This window comes from Vicugna pacos, chromosome 8 (genome assembly GCF_048564905.1).
Source record: "Vicugna pacos chromosome 8, VicPac4, whole genome shotgun sequence".
Taxonomy (NCBI): Eukaryota; Metazoa; Chordata; class Mammalia; order Artiodactyla; family Camelidae; genus Vicugna; species Vicugna pacos.
In genome coordinates, this window is record NC_132994.1 from 51,593,677 (window position 1) to 51,614,839 (window position 21,163).

The window sequence follows — 21,163 nt, forward strand, 5'->3', positions numbered from 1 at the left end:
ATGATGCCACAGAACAACCAAAAGAAAAAAGAAACAGAAAAAGGCTTACGTGCTACTACGTTACTACAATTTAGCTTCATTATACAAAATACTCCAGACATGCATTCCAGAAAACTTTTATTGAATCAACAATGTAAAATGTTCCAGAGAGCAAAATGTAAAATTACAGCATATACTGTTTATACTTGTTTTGATATACTTTTTTTTTTGTAGTAAAAGCATGGAAATTTTGACCCCATAACATCCTGGGGAAGTAAGTACTCACTATATTTAGGTTAGAAAAAAGCTGAGAAAAAACAGGGAAGTGAATTACACATTGTTTTCAAGAGAAAACATTTGGTGTGGAAAAGGCTGCTGCTAGTGATAACTGATGGTTCTTGCACTTGCAGATTTTCCATTGGCTAATGATCGTTATGGCAGTCTTTTTGTGGTAACATTTTTCCACAATATTCTAATTCTGTGTCATGTCTGTAGCTAACACCTGATCCCAAGGCAGAATTACTGGTCCCTTCATGTTACAAGGGAACATTCCAGGATTCTGCCCAGCCATTAAGCAGGAGAGGCTTACCTGCTGCCCCGAAGCCCCAGGAAGGTGCAGAGGAGACAGAGTCACAGCAGAGCAGCAAATGAACAGCCCCTTGGGTACTGTCAGCAAGCCTGGGCTGCGGCTGTTACAGGTTGAATTATGTCCCCCGCAAATGCGTATGTTGAAGTCCTATCCCCCAGCACTGCAGAAAGCAATTGTATATGGAGACAAGGTCTTTTAAAAGTACTAAGTTACAGTGAGTTTTTAAGGGTGAGCCTTAATCAACTATGACTGGTGTTTTTTATAAGAGAGGAGATTGGGACCCAGACTCACTTGGCAAAGAGCGTGTGAGGACACAGGGAGAAGGCAGCCATCCGCAAGCCAAGGAGAGTGTCCTCAGAAGAAACCGACCCTACTGACACCTTGATTTTGGAAGTTTAGCCTCTAAAATCAGGAAAAAATAATTTCTGTTGTTTAAGCCACCCAGTCTGTGGTACTTTGTTATGGTAGCCAGAGTAAACTAACACAATGCTGCAAAAGACCAGGAAAGAAGGAGCATTTAAGGATACGTGAGAGTTGAGTATAAATGAGAAAATCAATAGAGATCACACAACCAAAATGAGAGTCAGAATTCAATGAAATTGGAAGAAACAAGTGCACGTGGTAAGGACGTGAACAGAGCTTTGAGACAGGTGACATAGGTGACGCACTTTATCATTTATTACTTAGTGCAATGGACATCTTTACGATGTAAATATTTTTACAATACCTTATAAATGAAAGTGCCTCCCTGTGACTTTGTTCCTAGCTAATTTGAAAGCATAATAAATTTCCCCAATCTCGAAAGATATTATTCATTTCTTTTATCTAATTTCATCATAAATTCATAATTTTGAAAATATCCTTACATTTCTCAACTTAGTGCTTATATTTATTCTGAAAATAAACTAATGGTTGATGAACTATCCTTAAAAAGTCCCCCCCTTAAAATAACTTTTATGGCTTTCCTAAACCATGGATAAAATAAAGCATAAATCCAAGGGTTCATGGCTGAGTTATAATAAGCACCCCAACAGCAAATCTCATAAATATAGGCAGGGGTTGTGAAGCCCATATAAGCATCAATTAATGTATCCATTGTGTATGGTAACCATGCGATCACAAATGCTACCACCGTGACCCCCAGGATTTTGGCTGCTTTTCTCTCTCTCCTGGCCACTCTGGCTTTGTAACTTTCTGAGGATGATTCGGCTTTGCTACCAGTATTTTCAATTTTTGCAGCTTGTTGTTTAGCTATGAGAAAAATCTTACTGTAAAGAATGATCATGACAAGAGTAGGTATGAAGAATAACAGAAAATCTATCAAAACCCATTGCTGATTTACAACAATTTGACAACCACCTATACAGTTGAGAGCACTTACTAATTCCTCCATCCCATCGTCACTGACACCTGTGTAGAACACGGCACTGCTGTAAGCAATGGGCAGGACCCAGGAGAGGCCGATGCATATGCCTGACACAGACACCGTGAACTTGGTGGGATAGACCAGAGGGTCCGTCACAGCAATGTACCTGTCGATGGAGATGAAGCACAAGTGGAAGACAGAAGAGTAACAAAATGCCACATCACAGCAACTGTGAAGGGCACAGAATCTGGCTCCAAAGTACCAGCAGCTCTCCACGGACCTGACCAGGCTGAAGGGCATCACAGTCACTCCCACCAGAAAGTCAGCACAGGCCAGAGAGGCGATGAGAAAATTGGTTGGAGAATGCAGCTGCTTGAAGTGAAGAACTGATGTCATCACCAAGAGGTTTCCGAACACAGCCACTAAAGACCCAAAGCCAAACAGTGTGTACAGAATCACCCGAGAGCCGGGTGAGTAGGGAGTTTTAATACAAGACCCATTCACATTCTCATAGCAGAGCTGCACAGCTGCAGGTTGGGAAAGATTGCTGGTCATGGTTCTGCAGAGTGATGCTTGCTGTGTTTCTGCCCTTCAGAAAGAAGGTTTTCAATTCTGAAAATTAAAAAAATATATAACTGCATATTTAAGTGCTGCTTTTAGAAACTGCCTCATATTACATCCATTTCCCTTCTTACTATGAAGTGCAATTAAAAGAATTTTTAAAAACTCAGAATTTTTTCTTTCTGTGTTCATATAATGATTACTGTAACTATGTCTAAATCTCATAGATCCTTAACTCTAAGCAAATCTACTATGAATTTTCACCAGCTCCAGAAAACACATTATCTGAATAATTGAAATACTTTAATTTAAATACCTGATCCTTTACACCTGTGAAGTTCTTCCTTGCAAAAGATAATTGCATATAATAATTGCATATTTGAATCTTAATAGACTTTCACCTTCACTTTGAGAAGTTAGCACCTAGGGTGCTTTAGGAAGCCAGCCAATAAACTTAGCCCTTTGTAAGTTCTCACCAGCAATCCCCATAGTGTGAGGTGTGAACCATGAAAGGAAACTCACTTTTGAGAATTATAATTAAAAAGTTCTTCTACAAAACATCTCTCTGTGTGCTCTGTTACTCTACAAAACTACAATTGTCACAACTAAGATATTTCTTTAAGTTCTGTCCTGAAATAGCCTCACCCAGAATTGGACAGTAATAGTGCCTATTCTCTATTTACAAGACTTGCTATGTAGTATGTAGGACCCAGTGAAAAATAAAAATATGGGAATTTTTGTCCAAATATATAGAAAAAGGCACCCTGAAGGTACTAAAATATGCAGATATTTCCTTTCTCTTGCAGTGTCTTCTGACCTGCCGTGATTTTTGATTTTTGCTGTGGAATATCTTACTTCCTTGGGCATGCAGGTATTAGGAGGGCTAGTGCAGACCCTCGAGGATGCCTGCAGACCCTGCCCTGCTGGCCCACCCACTGCCAGTCTTCCTCCCCTACCAACAGCTGGCACAATACTCCACCCCAGGTAGGGCCAAGGAAGCTGAGCCAGGCATCGGCCCTCTTCCTGGGCTGGCCACCTCAACCAAAGGTGACAGGCAACCCATCTTGGACTGCAGCCACTTGGGACTTGAATTGGGGGTGAGGGAGAGGCTTGGACCTGTTCAGAGCATGGAATGTACTGTGTCTCCACCAGCCCAAGATGGGATGACAGCACCATGCCTTGTCTTGAAACTTCCTAGTGTGCACATGATCCCAACCCTCCCCGCATAATATCCAGTCCTCTAAAAAGGTGGGGATCCCAGCATCCTTGAAAACTTCTAGGTAGCCACCGTCTGTAGGTTAAAAACTATAGTGTGAACTGCTACCGTACAATTAGGATCCCTAAATGCAATGAGGATAGTGGGATCTCAACCTGGCAGGGACCAAATAATAGCACAGTAGATCCTTGAGCAACACAGGAGTTAATCCAGGTATAATTTATAGTCAGCCCTCTGTATCCATGGCTCCTCAGCATCTGCAAATTAAGTTAACCAAGGACCATGTAGCACTGCAGTATTTACTGTTGAAAAACATTCACCTATAAGTGGACCCACATAGTTCAAACCCTTATTGTTCAAGAGCCAATTGTCTTGTTCTTTCATCTCCAAAAGCCAGGTGGATATAGTTATCAAAATGGACAGCAGAGTCAAAGCAGTAGTCAGCTTACATGACTTGCAGAAATCTATGACATTGACTAGTTGATCATAGTCTCCCTAGAGCTGAAATAGCCAGCCTACTAAAGCCTTACTCAATCTCTATATGCAGAAAAACTCTAGTTCTCATGAACAGAAGACTGATTTGAATTCCCAACATAGTGTCTTTGCTACTCAATCAATTCCCAGAATTACCCAATTCACGGACCTAGAGCAGCTTGAGTAAAAATAGACAGTGCCCTTGAGGAAGAACCTTGTTTTACTGCTAAGAATTTATATTGTTAATCTTCCTTCTAATCTTTCCCAAAGTGGCATGCAGTCTCCTAATAGAGGATCTATGCACTGGGGTAAGGGAAATATTCTTATTTTAGGGGATAATTGGCTGCTTGTTCTAAACTGTCATTAATTCTGAAATACCCAAAATGTCACTGTGATACACTGGTCAAATGGTCCACCAATTAGGGTAGGTTATGGAGGTCAGGTGATCAGTGAAGTTATGTCTTAAATCATTTTCACAATGAGCCTAGTGTGTCTCCCAAACCACTCTGCTATTATTTCCCCAGTTCTGGAATGCATGCTTGAAATATACATACTCTGCAACTGACAGATGCCCACATTGGTTCCCTGGACAGTAGAACGAGGGCTATAGGAAGGGCCAAGTAGAAGTCACTTAAACTGCCTCTACCCTCAAAAATAGTAACCCAAATTTCATATTGCATTTATGGAGGAATTTCATCAAATAGTGTCACTTTCAAGATGGAAGAAATTCAGAGGTGTTGGTTCTTACCATATTTGCATTCAACTAGCCAATTCGAGTGTGCAGAAGACAAATGTATCTTAGAGAATGACAGTGGAATATCATAAACTTAGTAAGACCATAATTCCAATTGTAGCTGCTATTCCAGACATAGTTTTGCTTGCTTGAGCAAATTCACATATTCCCTGGAATCTGGTAAGTAGCTATTGATCTATCAAGTACTTTTTTCTCTATACCTGACTAGTTGTTGTAACTAGCACAACAGTGTAAATCAGCAGTGCTTCAATAAAAATTTTAAAAATCGGGAGACATCTTAGTGAGTGTGGGGGAAATTTGAAACTGTAGACGTCATCTTGAGCAGGCTGTTATCGTAAACAAAGTGCTCCCATCCATGTGATTATTTCCTTCCCCAGTAGAGGAAGACGAAGCCATTGTTCCACCCAGGTGACAGGATGATTATTTGGTTGCTCTTCTTTCTACTTTTATTACCACTGGAAATCGTGTAATAGTTGGTAAGGATTGCCCTAAGTGCTATGCTACTGTCTTCACACACATTGAACACTACTTGTCCATTCAAGGAGAGTCTCTTTTGAAAGCACTCTCTAGTTTTCTTTCCTTTTCTGCTCCTCAAAACTATCAAGGTCATCAAAAATAAGCAAAGTAAGAGAAACTATCAGTTTAGAGGAGCATAAGGAGACATGACAGCTACAGGTAATGTGATGTCCTAAATGAGACACTGGAAATGAAAGAGGACATAAAGGGAAAACTGAGGAAAGGGAAAACTGACTAATGTGTGGACTTCTATTGATACATTAATAATAATATATCAGCATTGCTTTGTCAATTGTTAACAAATGTACCATACTAATGTATTAATAATAAGAGAAATGGGGTGCTGGTATGTGGAAACTCTCTGTACTATTTTTGCAACTTTTCTGTGGGCTGAGGAATCTGAGAAGGCTCCATGGAGAACTCAGAATATAAGCTGAGCAATAGAGCACTAGTTTAAACAGGAAAAAAATGTAGAAAAGGAATTTCTAGGCAGAATAAATATTTCATCAAATGTATAAAGTTAGCAGCATGCCAAGCACAATTAAGCCTCCAGGAAGGAGAGTTGACAGACCAGCCTAAGGCAGAGCATTTGGATAGAAGATTCTCAATCAATCCATCCATCAACCAAGATGCTATTTTAGGCTCTCTGTCTGCACCATACAATATGATAGCCCCTAGCAATATGTGCTTATACAGCACTTGAATTGTGGCAAGTCTGAATTCAGATATGCTATGAATAGAAAATACACATCAAATTTCCAAGACTTAATAAACACAAACAGAAGAATGTAAGCGAGCTCATTAATTTTTTATATTGATTACACATTGAGATGATCAATTTTTGGATACATCCAGTTAAATAAAATATATTAATAAATTAATTTCTCTTTCTACTTTTTCGGTTTGGCTACTAGAAAAAATTTTTTTTAATTTTAAATTACAGAGGGGAGAATGTAGCTCAAGTGGTAGAGCACATGCTTAACATACACAAGATTCTGGGTTTAATCCAAGTACCTCCTCTAAAAATAAATAAATAGGTAAACCTAATTACCTCCCCCCCATAAATAAAATAAATAAAGTTTAAAAAAAAGAAAATTTTAAATTAAAAATGCAACTCAAATGATATTTTTATTGTACAATATTGTTCTATAGAAAATAAAAGTGAACCACAAGACCCAGTTCTGTCCCTTCAGGGCTTAACATCAAAATAGAGAGACAATGCATGAACATAAACAAGTAAAAATATATAAAACAATGATAGAAGTTAAGTGATATTTATTTAACAACTTTTGTGTAAAAACATATATAGAGAACTCATGTTAATCCAGTATTCTGCCCATTTTAAGATAACGAAACTGGGTCTCAGAGAAGTAAAGTAATTTGCATGACGTTATATAGCTAGTAAAAAAAAAAAAACTTTTTGCCACGCTTTAAATCCAAATCATCTAGATTTTAGCCCAAATTTTTTCCTCTACATGGAAATGAGAGTTTAGGGCAAACAAGAAAGAATGTCACAAAGGAGAACAGTTAAATAAATGCTACCCAAAAAAGATATTTAGCATTTAGGATTTATCCTGTAAGTCAATGGTTCTTAATGATTTTTAGATCATAATTACATTGAAAAATATGCTGAAATCTACCTTCCCTCATCTCAGGAAAAGGTACACATAATCAAATAAATGTAATATTTGGCATACAATTCTGGGTATTCCCAAATTATAGTTGAGATCAGTTATAGTTCATGAATATACTGCACCTGTCAGGATAGGGTAGACTTTGCTTCTGTAAAAACAATCTCAGCTACCTTTGTGCTTGCTGTAACAAGTTTCTTTACTGCTCCAGTGAAATCCAGTCTGGACCTGGGGAGCTATTCAGGGCAGCTGTTCTCAATGCAGTGACTATGCAATGCAGGCTGCTTTGATTTCCTGGCTCCATCTTTTTGAGAAACTTCTATGCTTCAGCCTAAAAGGACACAGCAGCCCATTAGCCAGAACTAAGCAGACAACCCCTTGTAATGGCTGGGAAATGTAGGGGACCAAGTGGAATGGGCACGGCCCCCTCTTCCTTCTGCCACACAGGGCTGTAGTGAATGAAGTGTCAGACTATGTTAAGGTATATCTCTCAGAGTTTGAATTTGGCAGTAAATGTGTTTACCCATTAGGATTTATTTTACTTAAGCAAAACAAAGTCTAAATGAGGCAATTTCTGGCTGTGAGTCCATGACTCAAGTATGCTAGAGTCAAGGGTGCTGTGATTTTCTTCATAATTCTTTAACGGTTCCAAAATGGCTGCTGGAGTTCCAGTCAAACCACACATATTCCAGGAAGCAGCAAGGAGAAAGAAGCAGAGAGGAGGAAGAACCAGTAAAAGAGAACTTTCCTGAAGCCTGATTCAGCAACCTCAGCTTCACCAAAGAAAGGAAATTTCTGATGCTATGAGGGAAGGAAAAAAATAGTTATTAGGTGAGAAATAAAGCATTTCTGCCCCATGAAATAATCTAGAAAATGAAATCTAGTAAGTGGAAATAAAATTTCTTGCCAAAATCCTCTGAAGGGATTTGCTCTACAAATCCAGAAGTGAACTGAGAAAGGGAAAATGAGAAAATATCCAAGTCTTCCTCACTGACCTCTCTACCATCTTTTTCTTAAACTTCTCCTTTAGTATTGTTCTTTTATTTTTTTCAGCCAATGAACATTTAGTAGATACGTGCTTTGTAGAAAACACTCTGTTGGCCATGCAGAAGACATGGCAATGAATGAGACTCAGTCACAGCAATAGAGTTTCCATTACAAAAGCTAGCCCCAGAATTGGAAGGTAGTCTCTAGGCTCTGTGAATGGCTCATAAATCAAAGTCCAAAGCCTGATTCCCATACTACTTAGAATCAAATTCTAACTCTTTACTATGACATTTGAGATCTGACAGAGTCTTAACATACAAAGCTCTTTAACTATATCCTTGCCTGAGTCAGCTGGCACTTTGCAAGGATGTCTCCCATGGTATAAAGTGGAGCATTTTGAAAACCGGGGAAGAGGGGAGAGTAGGGAGGGCTGGAGGAGGGTTAGAAGCCCGTGATGGAGGCCATGGCGGCCAGTGCCATGACAGAAGTAGAACATGAACCTGAGTCCCGTGGAAACAGTAGTGGTAGAACCCAAGGAATTGGTCCCTCCTGATACCGAGTTCCTAAAATGAGGAAACATAGTTCCTGGATTGAACTGGGGGAGGAGCAAGGCAATGGAATGGGTTGCCATTACCAAACTGTATGGTAACTGGGTCATAGCCCTCTACAATTTTATCTCAGCTACTGATTGTTCCTGAGGCTGGCGTTATCCAGGAAACTGGACTCAAGCTCATTGAAATGCCTTCCTGCTCAAAATTATGATTACAGTCAACCCTTGAACAACACAGGTTTGAACTTAATATGGGAGGGTCCACTTAATATGGGAATTTTTTTCACTAAATAGGTACTCCAATACTACATGATCTGTGGTTGGTTGAATCTGCAGGTAAGGAACCCTGGATATGCTGGGATATGGTACTTGAGCATCCTCAGTTTTTGGTATCCTCAGTAGGTTCCAGAACCAATCCTCACAACTGTGGATACCAAAAACCGTGGACACAACTGTGCTTCAGTGTTGGTAACAAAGTGTGCTGTGCTTTCAGGCACATTGCTTCAACCTAGAATTGAAAATGTGTAACTGTAAGTCAAGGAAATTCAGTTGTTAAGTCAAGGGCATATGGGAATGTGTGGCCTCAGCAGTTCAGATTTTAATGCCCTGGATAGTGAAACTATAAGATCTTGGATTACATAGAAGAAAAGGGAACACTAGGTGTCTGTGATATGCAGAACAATGGCCCCCCAATGATGTCTGTGTCCTAATTCCCAGAATCTAGGTGATTTTCCTTATATGGCAAAGAGGACTTTGCTGATGTGACCTTGAGATGGGGAGATTCTCCTGGATTGTCTATGTGGGCTCAATGTAATCACAAGGGGCCTCATGAGAGAAAGAGGAAGGCAGGAGAGTCAGAATCCGAGGAGATTTTAACTCTATAAAACCCACATCAGACTTCTGACCTCTAGAACTGTAATAAATTTGTCTCATTTTAAACCACTAAATTTGTGGTGATCTGTTACTGCAGCAACAGAAAACTAATGCGATGCCTTTAATACAATCATCTTCTGGTTAGGCTGTTCTTAAAGGCAATCCCATTTCCATCCCTGACATGCTGGGATATCTGGGATTCTTAGTTGAGTGTGTCACTACCGCTCTCTCGGATATCAAGAGGATGAACACCTGACATGTGAACCCATCAGCTCATGCTGCCCTGTGTGGTGTCCACCCCAGACGGGATTCTTGTTCTCATTCCACCTGGTTCATTGGCGATACATGCATTGCGCCATGACACTCAGGTTCCAGTGGTTCTGTGACTCTTGCTTTTGAATTTTATTCCTATTCACCGGTTCATTGTGTGCTTCAGCTGTTACAGAAGGTTGGTAATGTCCACCCTGCAGCGTTTATGGGCAGTAAGGAAGATGCAGAACATTATAGATTCTCAGCAAATGTTAATTCTTTTCCTTTCCATCTTTCCTCTCTCTTCGTCCTGTCTCAGATAATGCAGCCTTGTCCACTGAATGGAGAGCAATAAGATGTGAAAGAAGCAGAATCATTTCCTGCTTCTGTGGGAGTGACTGACTTGCAGAGTCCCACCTTGTGAGGCAGCTAAGTGTTCTTACTTCCAGGCAGATATTGCCATACCTAATGGATTAGGAATGGGTGTGGGTTTATTCTAGGAAGGTAAAAGGAAAATGTGTGTTTTAAAGTAGTGACTGACTTATATTTTGCAGATTATATTTATTGCTGTATCTAAAGCACAGTGTTCCAAACTTCTTAAGGTTTCAAAACTGTATGTACTAAGATAAATTTGAATTTATCATTTATTTGTAATTTAATTATCTCATGATGCTTAAGAGTTAAATGCAAAAAAAAGAATAATTACTTTTAAAGAAGAAATTAAGCATTAAAAAGTAGACTGAAAAATATTTTTACAACAAATATATTTTTAGACTCACAAAAAAGAGTGGCATCAGCCATAAAAAAATTCAACATAATGCCATTTGCAGCAACATGGATGTCCCTGGAGAATGTCATTCTAAGTGAAGTAAGCCAGAAAGAGAAAGAAAAATATCATATGAGATCACTCATATGTGGAATCTAAAAAAAAAAAAAAGAACATAAATACAAAACAGAAACAGACTCATAGACATAGAATACAAACACACAAACTTATGGTTGCCAAGGGGGATGGGGTTGGGAAGGGACAGACTGGGATTTCAAAACGTAGAATAGATAAACAAGATTATACTGTGTAGCACAGGGAAATATATACAAGATCTTGTGGTAGCTCACAGCGAAAAAGAATGTGACAATGAATATATGCATGTTCATGTATAACTGAAAAATTGTGCTCTACACTGAAAATTGATATAACATTGTAAACTAACTACAAGTCAATTTTAAAAAATGTTAAAAAAAAAAAAGAAAAAGAGTGGCATCAATAAAAGTGATCTCTATCAAAAAACAAAAGAAATAAATCCATTGTAGCAATTGTAGCAAACTTCTGTGCCATAATATGACTTTACTTCTTTCTTTATTTACTGATATGTCTATATCCGTATCTGTATTTATAATTACATTATGTACGTATCTGTACTCCAGACACCTCAGATTAATTTACAAACAGGTTTTCCAAATAAGCTATTATTAATTTGAAAAAATCAGTAAGATTCCACAATAAGTGTTATCATATGGTATATTACTTATATATGTAATCTAAAAAGAAGACACAAATGAACTTGTTTACAAAACAGAAACAGACTCAGAGACCTAGAAAACAAACTTGTGGTTACCAGAGGGGAAGGGAAGGGTGGAGGGATAAACTGGGAGTTCAGGATTTGCAGACACTAACTACTATATATAAAATAGATAAACAACAAGTTCATACCGTATAGCACAGGGAACTATATTCAATATCTTGTAATGACCTATAATGAGAAAGAATAGGAAAAGGAATATATGTATGCATACCTATGACTGAAACATTGTGCTGTACACCAGAAACTGACACAACATTATAAACTGACTATACTCCAATTTTAAAAAAAGGGAAAAACATCAGTGGAAGTAGGGTGACTAAAGACCTGCAGGAAAAGATTGAGGAAGAAAACAGAAACAAGATGTACAGAGAAGATACACCTTTCCTAGTAATAGCTCCTGAGAAGCATTTGGTTTGGTTTTGAGCAAGCATGTGGCATAAGTTCTTGTTTCCCCAAAGAAAATCATATACTGCTGTCCCTGGAAAGATCGTAGGACTAACTTGTGTGATGTCAAGAAAGGAGAAAATATTAAAATAATGAGATGTGGATCACGGTCACTTTACCAAACCTGCCACATATTTTCATGTTGCAATTATTAAAGAAAAAGGGAGAAAATATTCTTTCAAGAATATAATGCCTGTACTCAGTGAGCATTGAAACAGACAGACCTGGTTTACCAACCTGTTCAACGGCTGGGTTCCAAGGAGATGGAGGGTTTTTAAAAGGAACATTTTGAAAAAGCGACTTTCCAAACACTTGACCATGGTTATGAAAGTGATACAAAATTAGGATACAAACAATGTTTCCCAAAGTTCAATTACACAATATTTGAGCTCAAGGATGTCTCAGAGAGCCAACAGTACAAACCTTTAATTTTCTTGATATGGAAACTGTGATAGGAGGAGGGTTCAAAGATTGCCTAAGTAGCCTAACCTGGCGCTGCCTGTTGGCAGGACCAGGACAAGAACTCAGAAATCTGACCTCAGTGCTCTTTTTCCTCCACCTCTGCATCTCAGTTGTCTTGAGGAAGTAATAAACAAGGAGCCTAATATTTGCATAGATTTTTACTTATCCAGTAAATACTTAGATGACTTCACTCTCTCCGTTTCCTACGTTCTATAGAAACATTGAAGGAGTGCTGTATCTCCTTGTTTTTGCCCCTCCACTTAAACCCTGCTGCCCCGGAAGCCTGCCCACAAACTCCTGACACCACACAGCCCACTGCCACAGCTCCACTCATCCTTCCTCAAAACCGCACCCCTTGCCTGCATTCAGTCACTCTTGGTACAAATCGACAGTGGGTGTCCGCAGTGAGAAGATCTCCCGACTCAGGATGAGCTTCAGTGCCTTCCTGAACCACCGGTAGGAAAAGACGTAGATGATCGGGTTGCAGGCTGAGTTGAAGTAAGCAAGCCAGATGAAGAGGTCGAAGACCAGTGGTGGCGTGATGAAGTTAAGGAGGCTGTCGACCATTGTGTCGATGGTGAAAGGAAGCCAGCACAAGAGGTACACGCCCACGGCGATGCCCAGGGTCTTGGCAGCTTTTCTTTCACGCTTGGCAGCCCCAGCCAGGCTTTTGCTTAAGCTGTTGATCTGCTGAGCCTGCCTGCTAGCAACCACGAAGATCTTCACATACAAGCTGATCATGATGAGGCAGGGGAAGAAGAACATAGGAAAGTTTAACCAGCCCCAAAACTTATTGAACAGCAGCTGACAACTGCCCACACAAGGCATCTCTTCCAGCCATTGGCCGAGCCCTCTCTCCACCACGTCTGCGTAGAGTAAGAAGGCAGTGTATGCTGCTGGCACCCCCCACCCTGCCAGGATGTACCTGAGGGCCACCCTGACTGTGACCTTGGAGGGATAGAGCAGGGGCTCACAGATGGCACAGTGGCGGTCAATGGAAATGAAACAGAGATGGAAGATGGAGGTAAGGCAGAAGAGGGTGTCCAGGTAGGTGTGCAGGCGGCAGAAGAAGTCTCCGAAGAACCAGCAGCTCTCTACTGAGCGGACGGTGCTGAGGGGCAGCACCAGCAGACCCAGAAACATGTCAGCCAGGGCCAGGGAAAGCAGCAGGAAGTTGGTGGGAGTGTGAAGCGCTTTGAAGTAGGACACAGCGAACACCACAAACAAATTTCCTAGGACCGTAATCAGCACGCCTGCTGCACAGGCCAGGTAGATGGCCACCTGGATGCCCAGGGGATGGACCGTCCTGGGACAAGACCCATTCACCTGGTAGCAGAACGTCATGGGGTGTTTTTCAGCATCTTGGTTGAGGACGACACTCATTTATGGTCTCTCTTACCACCTGTCCCACCCCTCAAAAAATTATTTGCTAAACAACTAGAAAATGAGATCTAGAGGAAGAACTAAAGGGCATTTTGAATCAAGTGTGCCCTGGAAATCAAATACAGCATGGGATTTGAGGTCCCACAAGAGTTACTTCTGTTAGCCCTGATCTGTCTGACTAAGCACTTTTGAAACTAGTGTAGATAATATCCTTAAAAAAAGAGAAGAAAGATGGAAGCAAATGTTTTTCAAAGAAAAAGCTAGCTATGTCACAGTAGGGAGTATAAAATTATTGAGAGGTGCGTGCCTTTTCCATTTTGATAACATACCTTTTGTCAAATGTAAAGTATGATTTAAAGTTATGAGAAGGAACTGGATGAAAGCAGGCAAAAAGTACAAATCTCCAGTTATAAGATAAGTAAGTACTAGGAATGCAATGTACAACAAGATAAATGTAACTAACACTGCTATATGTAATACATGAACATAAGAGAGTAAATTCTAACAGTTCTCATCACAAGGAAAATTTTCTTTAACTTCTTTAAATTTGTATCTGTGTGAGATGATAGATATTTACCAAACTTATTGTGGTCATCATTTCACGTTGTACATTAAGTCAAATCATTATGCTGAACATCTTAAACTTACACAGCATTATATGTTAATTACATCTCAATAAAACTGGAAGAAAAAAGAAGTTATGACTCTGAACCAGGGAAGAATTAATTCTTGTTAATAAATCATTACTTAGGGAAGAAGTAACTTCTGGATCCCCGCCCCCTTTAAGAACTAAGTAAATTGGCAATAAAATCTGCAGATCAAGCTTTTCAATTCCATGCCAGCTTTTTCCAAGAAAAGAATTCAGCATACAAGTAATGAATAGAATTACCCTATTTCAGTTTTTCATGCTGCCAAATTTCTAAAGGTTACACATGGTGTTTACACATCCTGGGAGAACTATCAGATATGAAAAAGTATTTATCTACCTAGTTTGATCACTAGTCTGTGAAATTTTAAACAAATCCTAATAAATTGAATTCAGACCTTCTAAGCTACTTACAGAAGTAAGAATCAGAATCATTTCATTGGAAGGAGTCCTTATGGCAGGTGGACATAAGGTGTGTAGAATCCTCTTCCATCAGCAAAGTTGACAGATGTGCAATCAGTTAATGATTTTATACTCCAAATAGAAACTACTCCTCCCTTTGGCATGTAAAACAAATTAGCACTGAAGTGTACCCAGGGACCTAGTTTGCACTATTCACAAGTCTCAGTAGTTTAAAGTTCCTTCTCAATACGGAATAATTTATCCTGCCAATTCATTAGAGATGGAATTTAAAGACAATAGATTTTGCAAACTTATTTTTAGTAAGTTCCATATATCCCTTTTGCACTAAAATTGTTGGTGTGTATTTCTCGCAGCATGAGAAATAATTCGAATAATTGATCATAACCCTTTGGTTTGTGACTCTCACACTGAGTTCATCATGATGTCTTTTTAAGCTCTCTGTTTTGTGCCAGTTAAAGAAATCATGGTAGATGAAGCAGTTCACCTGGATGCAGTTAGATTTTTGTTCTGCCGCTTCCTGGCTCAACGTTTAACCACTTCCTCCCCTCTGCTCCCCCTCTGGTAAGAATACCTGCAATTTAGCCTCACCGTCTGTGCCTCACAGAGATAATACTGAGGAAAATAGCATGTTCAGTCATATTCTGCTCTCTCTGTTTCTTGATACCAAGCCTCCAGAGGATAAGATGTCTCTTTATGGCCTTGGAAAAATCATTCCACAATATAAGTAAAACTGATGTTGCAAAAACGACAGAATTCTGAAGGTAAAAACAGATGACATCAGCCAGCAGGGTCTGTAGAAGGTGGGCAGATCACTAAGAAGGAAGGAGGTTGGCAGGCATGTACCGCCCCCCTTCTCTGCAAAGCCGGGGCTGAACCCGGTGGTAACTGCTGGAACTTGCCTTGTATCAAGTCCACATGTGTGCAGATAGATTTCTCACTCCAGAATTTAGTCAGACAAGGAAGAATCCTGCATTGCCATGTACCATGACACCCTGTAGCCTACAAGCCATAATCCAGGTGCAATCAGCTAGGGAGTTTATGGGTCAAAATCTAATTTGCCCAAGAATCTGTGGAAAATAAGGACAAATGTCTTACAACTAAAGTAAGACCTGAAGAAGGAAACTCTCAAACAAAGGCTTGGGTTCTGGGACGTATAATATCAAAACTGAAAAGCAATATACAATCCAAATATATGTAGAAGTGGAGAATTTTATAACAACTGTTTCTAGTTATGTGACTCCTATGTCTGAGTTTAACCCAGCCCTTCTGTGCCCAATTTTCTCATCTATTAATTAAATGTAATGCAATCCCTACATTACGGCTTTGTTGTGAAGATGAGTGAGCTAAAGTTCGTAAGGTGCTAAGAGCAGTTCCTGACACATAGTAAACGGTGTCGGGCAGACCAGAGTGTGAATGGATATCTAGTCCAGACCCTCTGTTAACCTTCCAAAGTTAGGTCTTTTATCTCTTCTTCTATTGACTTTCAGACATACATTACAGTTGCATAATCAGAAGGAGCAACAGTAACTGGATTTCGGATCTTTTAAATTTTCCTCCTTACATCCTGAGTCACCGATGCAGCATTTATGTGGCTTTCCTCAAAGTGGTTGTGTTTTACTAATGCAAAATAAGAGTTAGGGACATATTTATAAGGTAGTCAAAAGTATTGTTCAGGATTAAGGGTGGAGGAAATCCCCTACAGGATTAAATTACTGTCATCAGAAGAGAATAAATCAGTACTATGCTAAGATCTTAAAACCCAGTTTTGATTTCAAATACTATCCTGTGATAACAGCAATTTACTGAAACATCTCAGAAACTAAATATGCCATATTCACATTATCCAATTCCAAATACTGACCTTGGGAAGTTATAAAGGTTCAACAGAAAACATAGATCAAGAGGGTGTTGGGAATTAATTCCTAACTGAATAATGATGTTATTAGAGGTGTTTTAAAGTAATGATAGTTTCCCAGTAGATAGATGGAGCAAGGGTGGATTCAAAAAAAGCAAAAAAGTTTCATAAAAGCATGTAGGATTTATGTATATGAACATTGGAAACCTCAGGATTAGCTGTCCTACGCAGAGGTGTAGTGTTATTTGGCCAGCACAGGGAATGGAGAGGGTTTGGTTAACCAAATATTCTGATACTACTATAAGAATTACTACAGTAGAATACACTTAACGCTAAAACCCATGCTAATGGGAACAAGCTTTCTCTCTGCAGCGTATCAGTGTCTTGCGGTTATTGTTATGAAAAACAACCTTACTTTCTGCAAAAAATAGGCTAAAGTTGATAAATAAATTGCTCTAGCCACGTGTAAATAGATTTCAGGTTTGTGAAGATGTTCTATTTGGGCTGGAAGAGTCCTTCTATTAATGATTTACATTTAAAAAGTCCCAATCTGTCAGTATATGTATTAGTGAACAGTATGTCTACACCACCAAACCTTTCCATAAAGCACATGCACTATTGAAGCATTAGGAAAGGCGAGACCTAATTTCTATTCTCAGAAATTTCACTATATGAGCATGAAAGCTGCAGTCTGAATGTTGCAATGTTTCTGAGTTGATGAGTCACTTTCCACTATATGCCTCTGCTGACCCTGTCCCCAGGTTTCCCAGCACAACATTGTGCACATACAACCAAAGCCCATTAGAACAAGAATTCAATTCAATTCAATTTTTTCTTTACAAGTAAGCTTTTTTCTTCATCTTCCCTCCTGAGAGAAGGAGCCCTGCTCTGTTCAGCATCCTTTGTTTTATCATTGTTTATTTCTGTGAATTTGAGTAACTCTCTCCCATTGTTCTCAAAGTTTCTATGTTTTAGTTATCCAGTAAATGTGTCCAGAGATTTTTACAGGAAAGGAACCAGGAATAATATAAAGGCATAGTCTTGCACACAAGAAGTTTATACTCTAGACAAGGAACCAGCACATTTGAGCACACTCGACCCCTGTACAAAGCAGGAAGCAGAACAGATAGGTTTGGGGCGATGGGGTGGGCATAGAAGGAAGGTGCTGCATGTGTTGAGTGTGAGATCTTGTCGGGGCATCCAAAAAGATACTCTAATGATAATAAGAAATGCGTAACTCAAATTTGTGAAAAATGATAGGGCTGAAAATAAATATATTTGAGAGAAATCTAAATAGAAGTCGCAATTGGAGCTGTGAGGCTATGTAAAATTAGAGCACGGTTTCTCAACCATGGCACTCTTGAAGTTTGGGGCCAGATAACTCTTTGTTGTGGGGCTGTTCTGTGCATTGTAGGATGTGTGGCAGCACCCCTTCCCTCTACCCTCTAAATGTCAGTAGTACTCCCTCCCTGGTTGTAACAGCCAAAAATATCTCCAGACATTGCCAAATGCACTCAAGGTGCAAAACCGTCCCTGGTTGAGGGCAACTGGGTTATAGAGACAGAGCGATGGTGTGAAGGATGAAAAGAAGACTGTAAAGGACAAAATTTGGTGAAATGGGTTTGTGGGGTAGTAGAAGGAAGAGAAAGGCAAAAGGAAACAGAGAAGAGACCATCACTGAGACAATAAACATTATCCAAAGCATGGGGGAAGGGAAAGGACTTCAGTTTGTGAATGAAGCTTAATCTTGGTGAATAATTAGTACGTGCACACACACAGCCAAGAGATGGACATAGCACCCGTATGTGTACATGCAAGCCACATTTATACATAGATCACAAGTATATATTGAGAGAAAAAAGAATGCATTCCTAAACTCTATCTTTATCCACTTTTCTCGTTTAATGACAGTCCAATTTTATCAAACTATTGCAAACCTTATATTAGTAAAGAGGTTTAAATCAGAATTAATAAACTTGGAAGTAACTACAAATGCCTGCTTCCTTCTCCCTTTCCAAGTCATTCACATGCTCCATATTGAGGATCCCAGTGTTCTGAAGCTCTCCCCATTCCCCAGTAATCTCAGGAAATAGTTAGATAAACTCTATGTGCTCTCATGAGTGTGAAGACCAACTGTGTCTCCTCTTCTGTTGTTTACAAGAAGAAGAGAAGGTCCCCATCTGAGTTATGCCAACGGAATGAAATTCTAAATCTCTAAATTTCAAAATTCAGGAATCAGCAAGACTTGGGAGAGAGTTTCTTTTGACTGGAGGTGCCTTCCCCAAAAGTCCAGAAAGTGATCACTTTGGTGATTCGGGCATGCCCAGAAATCTAGAGCTATTGATTCTACTTAGGTGTCTATTACACCAACTGAAACAATATCTGTATCTAATCAACCCAAGCCCCTACCCTTCTGAGGAAGGAGCACCCAAGTTTCCCTAGCAGGAAGGGATTTTAGAAAATGGAGAGCATTGCTAAGCACGTGCAGGAAATAGGCTTAGAGTGGAAGAGTCAGGGCAGAAGATCATTCCTGAGACAATCATCCTCAACGCCTTGCGAAACCAAGGGTAAAACATACCATATATAATGGGATTGAAAGTGGAATTGAAATAACCCAACCAGAGAAAGACATTGTACAAATCTTCGGGAGTTGTAAAATTAATGAAAGGGTCTGTGATCGTCAAGACAAAAAAGGGCAGCCAGCACAACACAAATACTCCCATGACTATGCTTAAAGTCTTGGTGGCCTTGCTTTCTTTTTTGGATGATAGCTTCATTTTGTTTTCTGACACAATCTGTTCCACCATGGACCCCATGCCAATTTGCTTAGTGTGCTTCCTGGCTACTGTGTAAATATGTATGTAAATCCCTACCATTACCATCCCAGGGAGAAAAAAGGCTATAAAGGAGGCCAGCACCCCCCAGAGCTTGTTAAATATCAACACACACAAGCCTGTGCAGTCAGTGGCTGCAACAAAGTCTTCTGCACCAATTATGTTTAATTCTGAGAATACCAGGCCAAAGGCAAAAACGATTGGAATAGACCAACTGATGAACAGAAAGACCCCTATGACAGGCATGGTAATTTTGGTGATATAATGTAAAGGGTCACAAACAGCATAGTAGCGGTCCACCGAGATGAAGCAGAGGTGGAAGATGGAGGTGGTACAGAGCATGATGTCACAGCAGCTGTGGACTTTGCAAAAGAGATCTCCAAAGTACCAGCAAGACTCAATGGACCTGATCATACTGAAGGGCATGACCACACAGCTCAGCAGGAAGTCAGTGGTGGCCATGGAGAGAATCAGGAAGTTGGTTGGGGAGTGGAGCTGCTTGAAGTGGGCGACGGAAATGATCACAACCAGGTTGCCCAGCATGGTCATCACTATGGCACCAGTCATGACAACGTACATGGCACAGACACTCAGCCCAGACCTCACGTTTCTAGGGCATGAATTGTTAACCAGAGCAAAGCAAAATTGTACTTCTGGGGGGTTCCAAAGGTCCAGTGAATTCATTGTTTGTGTCTTGTGGGTACTGTGAGTCTTTTGCAAAAGTACTATGTTCCTTCCCTTCCCTGTGAAAGAAAGAGGAAGAAACAATAAAAATCATGGGCTGTGCAACTTTTCAGAGTGCCCAGCTAACTGCATTTTCAATCCCCAGTTGAGCTCCCTACTGACCATGAGCACTGCTGATATTTTCAAAATACAGATTCTAATTCTGGGTGGGGGGCTGAGAGTCTGCAATTCTCATGGGCTCTTGGGAGATGCCAGTTCTGTTAGTCTAAAAACCATCTTTGCTAGGAAGGGACTAAAGACAATTGAGTGCATGTTGTCACCCGGCATCTAAGTAACCCAGTTAAAACCATCTAAGTAATCCAAGTAAGTGCATGTTCTGATTGTACTAATATGTAACACTTACCTAGGATTGTGAATCAAGAATTTTCCATGTCCCACTTTCATTCATCAGTTTGCTGGATAAAAGTCCCTCAAGTGCTTGCTTCGGCAGCACATATACTAAAATTGGACAAAGAAGATTAGCATGGCTCCTGCGCAAGGATGATACGCAAATTCGTGAAGCGTTCCATATTTAAAAAAAAAAAAGTAAAATTCCCTCAAGAATTACCAGGACCTGGGGAACTATTATTTAATGTTCAGCTTTAACAGTAATTGTGATCTAAAGACTGTGCTTCTTCCTCTTGCTTTTGTTTTTTAGTTTCTTTTGTGGATATTTGCAGATGCTTTGGATCCTGCCACTTAATACTTACTCTTCAATTAAGGAAAAGTTTTTCTCTTCAATTTGAACAATATAGTTTTTAGAATTTAGAGCAATATATGATAAACTAAAAATATGCTAAAGTCTACAAGATTATACAGGAATAATCTCAGAAAAGAGAGGAAATATCTCTAATGATAGATTCTGTAAATCTTGCAGATCATCTCCTTTCATTTGGCAGCCACGTTCAGTCATGAACTCAAATTCAGGTTGAGGTCATCTTGTCCACAGATTTCAAGTGTCACATTGGTAACAAAGTTGACCTATAGGCCTGTTCGTTGTTTAAGCTGTCACTTCTTATAATTTATGTTGTTGTCCTTAAAATGTGTAAATAATGGAACTGACTC

At 39.7% G+C, this 21,163-nt stretch overlaps 3 protein-coding genes and 1 pseudogene across 3 annotated transcripts; 1 reads left to right on the top strand and 3 right to left on the bottom strand.

The window, feature by feature from the left end:
* Window positions 1–1,422: 1,422 nt before the first annotated feature.
* On the bottom strand, window positions 1,423–2,510 carry LOC102538392 (trace amine-associated receptor 8). Its single transcript, XM_006200059.3, has one exon. It carries the CDS (start codon window positions 2,487–2,489, stop codon window positions 1,458–1,460), a length of 1,032 nt encoding a protein of 343 aa, XP_006200121.1. The 5' UTR covers window positions 2,490–2,510; the 3' UTR covers window positions 1,423–1,457.
* A 10,024-nt stretch (window positions 2,511–12,534) lies between these two features.
* On the bottom strand, window positions 12,535–15,937 carry TAAR5 (trace amine associated receptor 5). Its single transcript, XM_072966313.1, has 2 exons — window positions 15,925–15,937; window positions 12,535–13,628 (listed from the first exon to the last, which is right to left on the bottom strand). The coding sequence occupies exon 2, from the start codon at window positions 13,615–13,617 to the stop codon at window positions 12,604–12,606; it is 1,014 nt and encodes a 337-aa protein (XP_072822414.1). The 5' UTR covers window positions 13,618–13,628; window positions 15,925–15,937; the 3' UTR covers window positions 12,535–12,603.
* Window positions 15,938–19,015: 3,078 nt separating this feature from the next.
* Window positions 19,016–20,059, bottom strand: LOC140697878 (trace amine-associated receptor 4). The gene has a single exon (XM_072966314.1). It carries the CDS (start codon window positions 20,057–20,059, stop codon window positions 19,016–19,018), a length of 1,044 nt encoding a protein of 347 aa, XP_072822415.1.
* A 474-nt stretch (window positions 20,060–20,533) lies between these two features.
* On the top strand, window positions 20,534–20,634 carry LOC116281675 (U6 spliceosomal RNA; annotated as a pseudogene).
* Window positions 20,635–21,163: the final 529 nt, after the last annotated feature.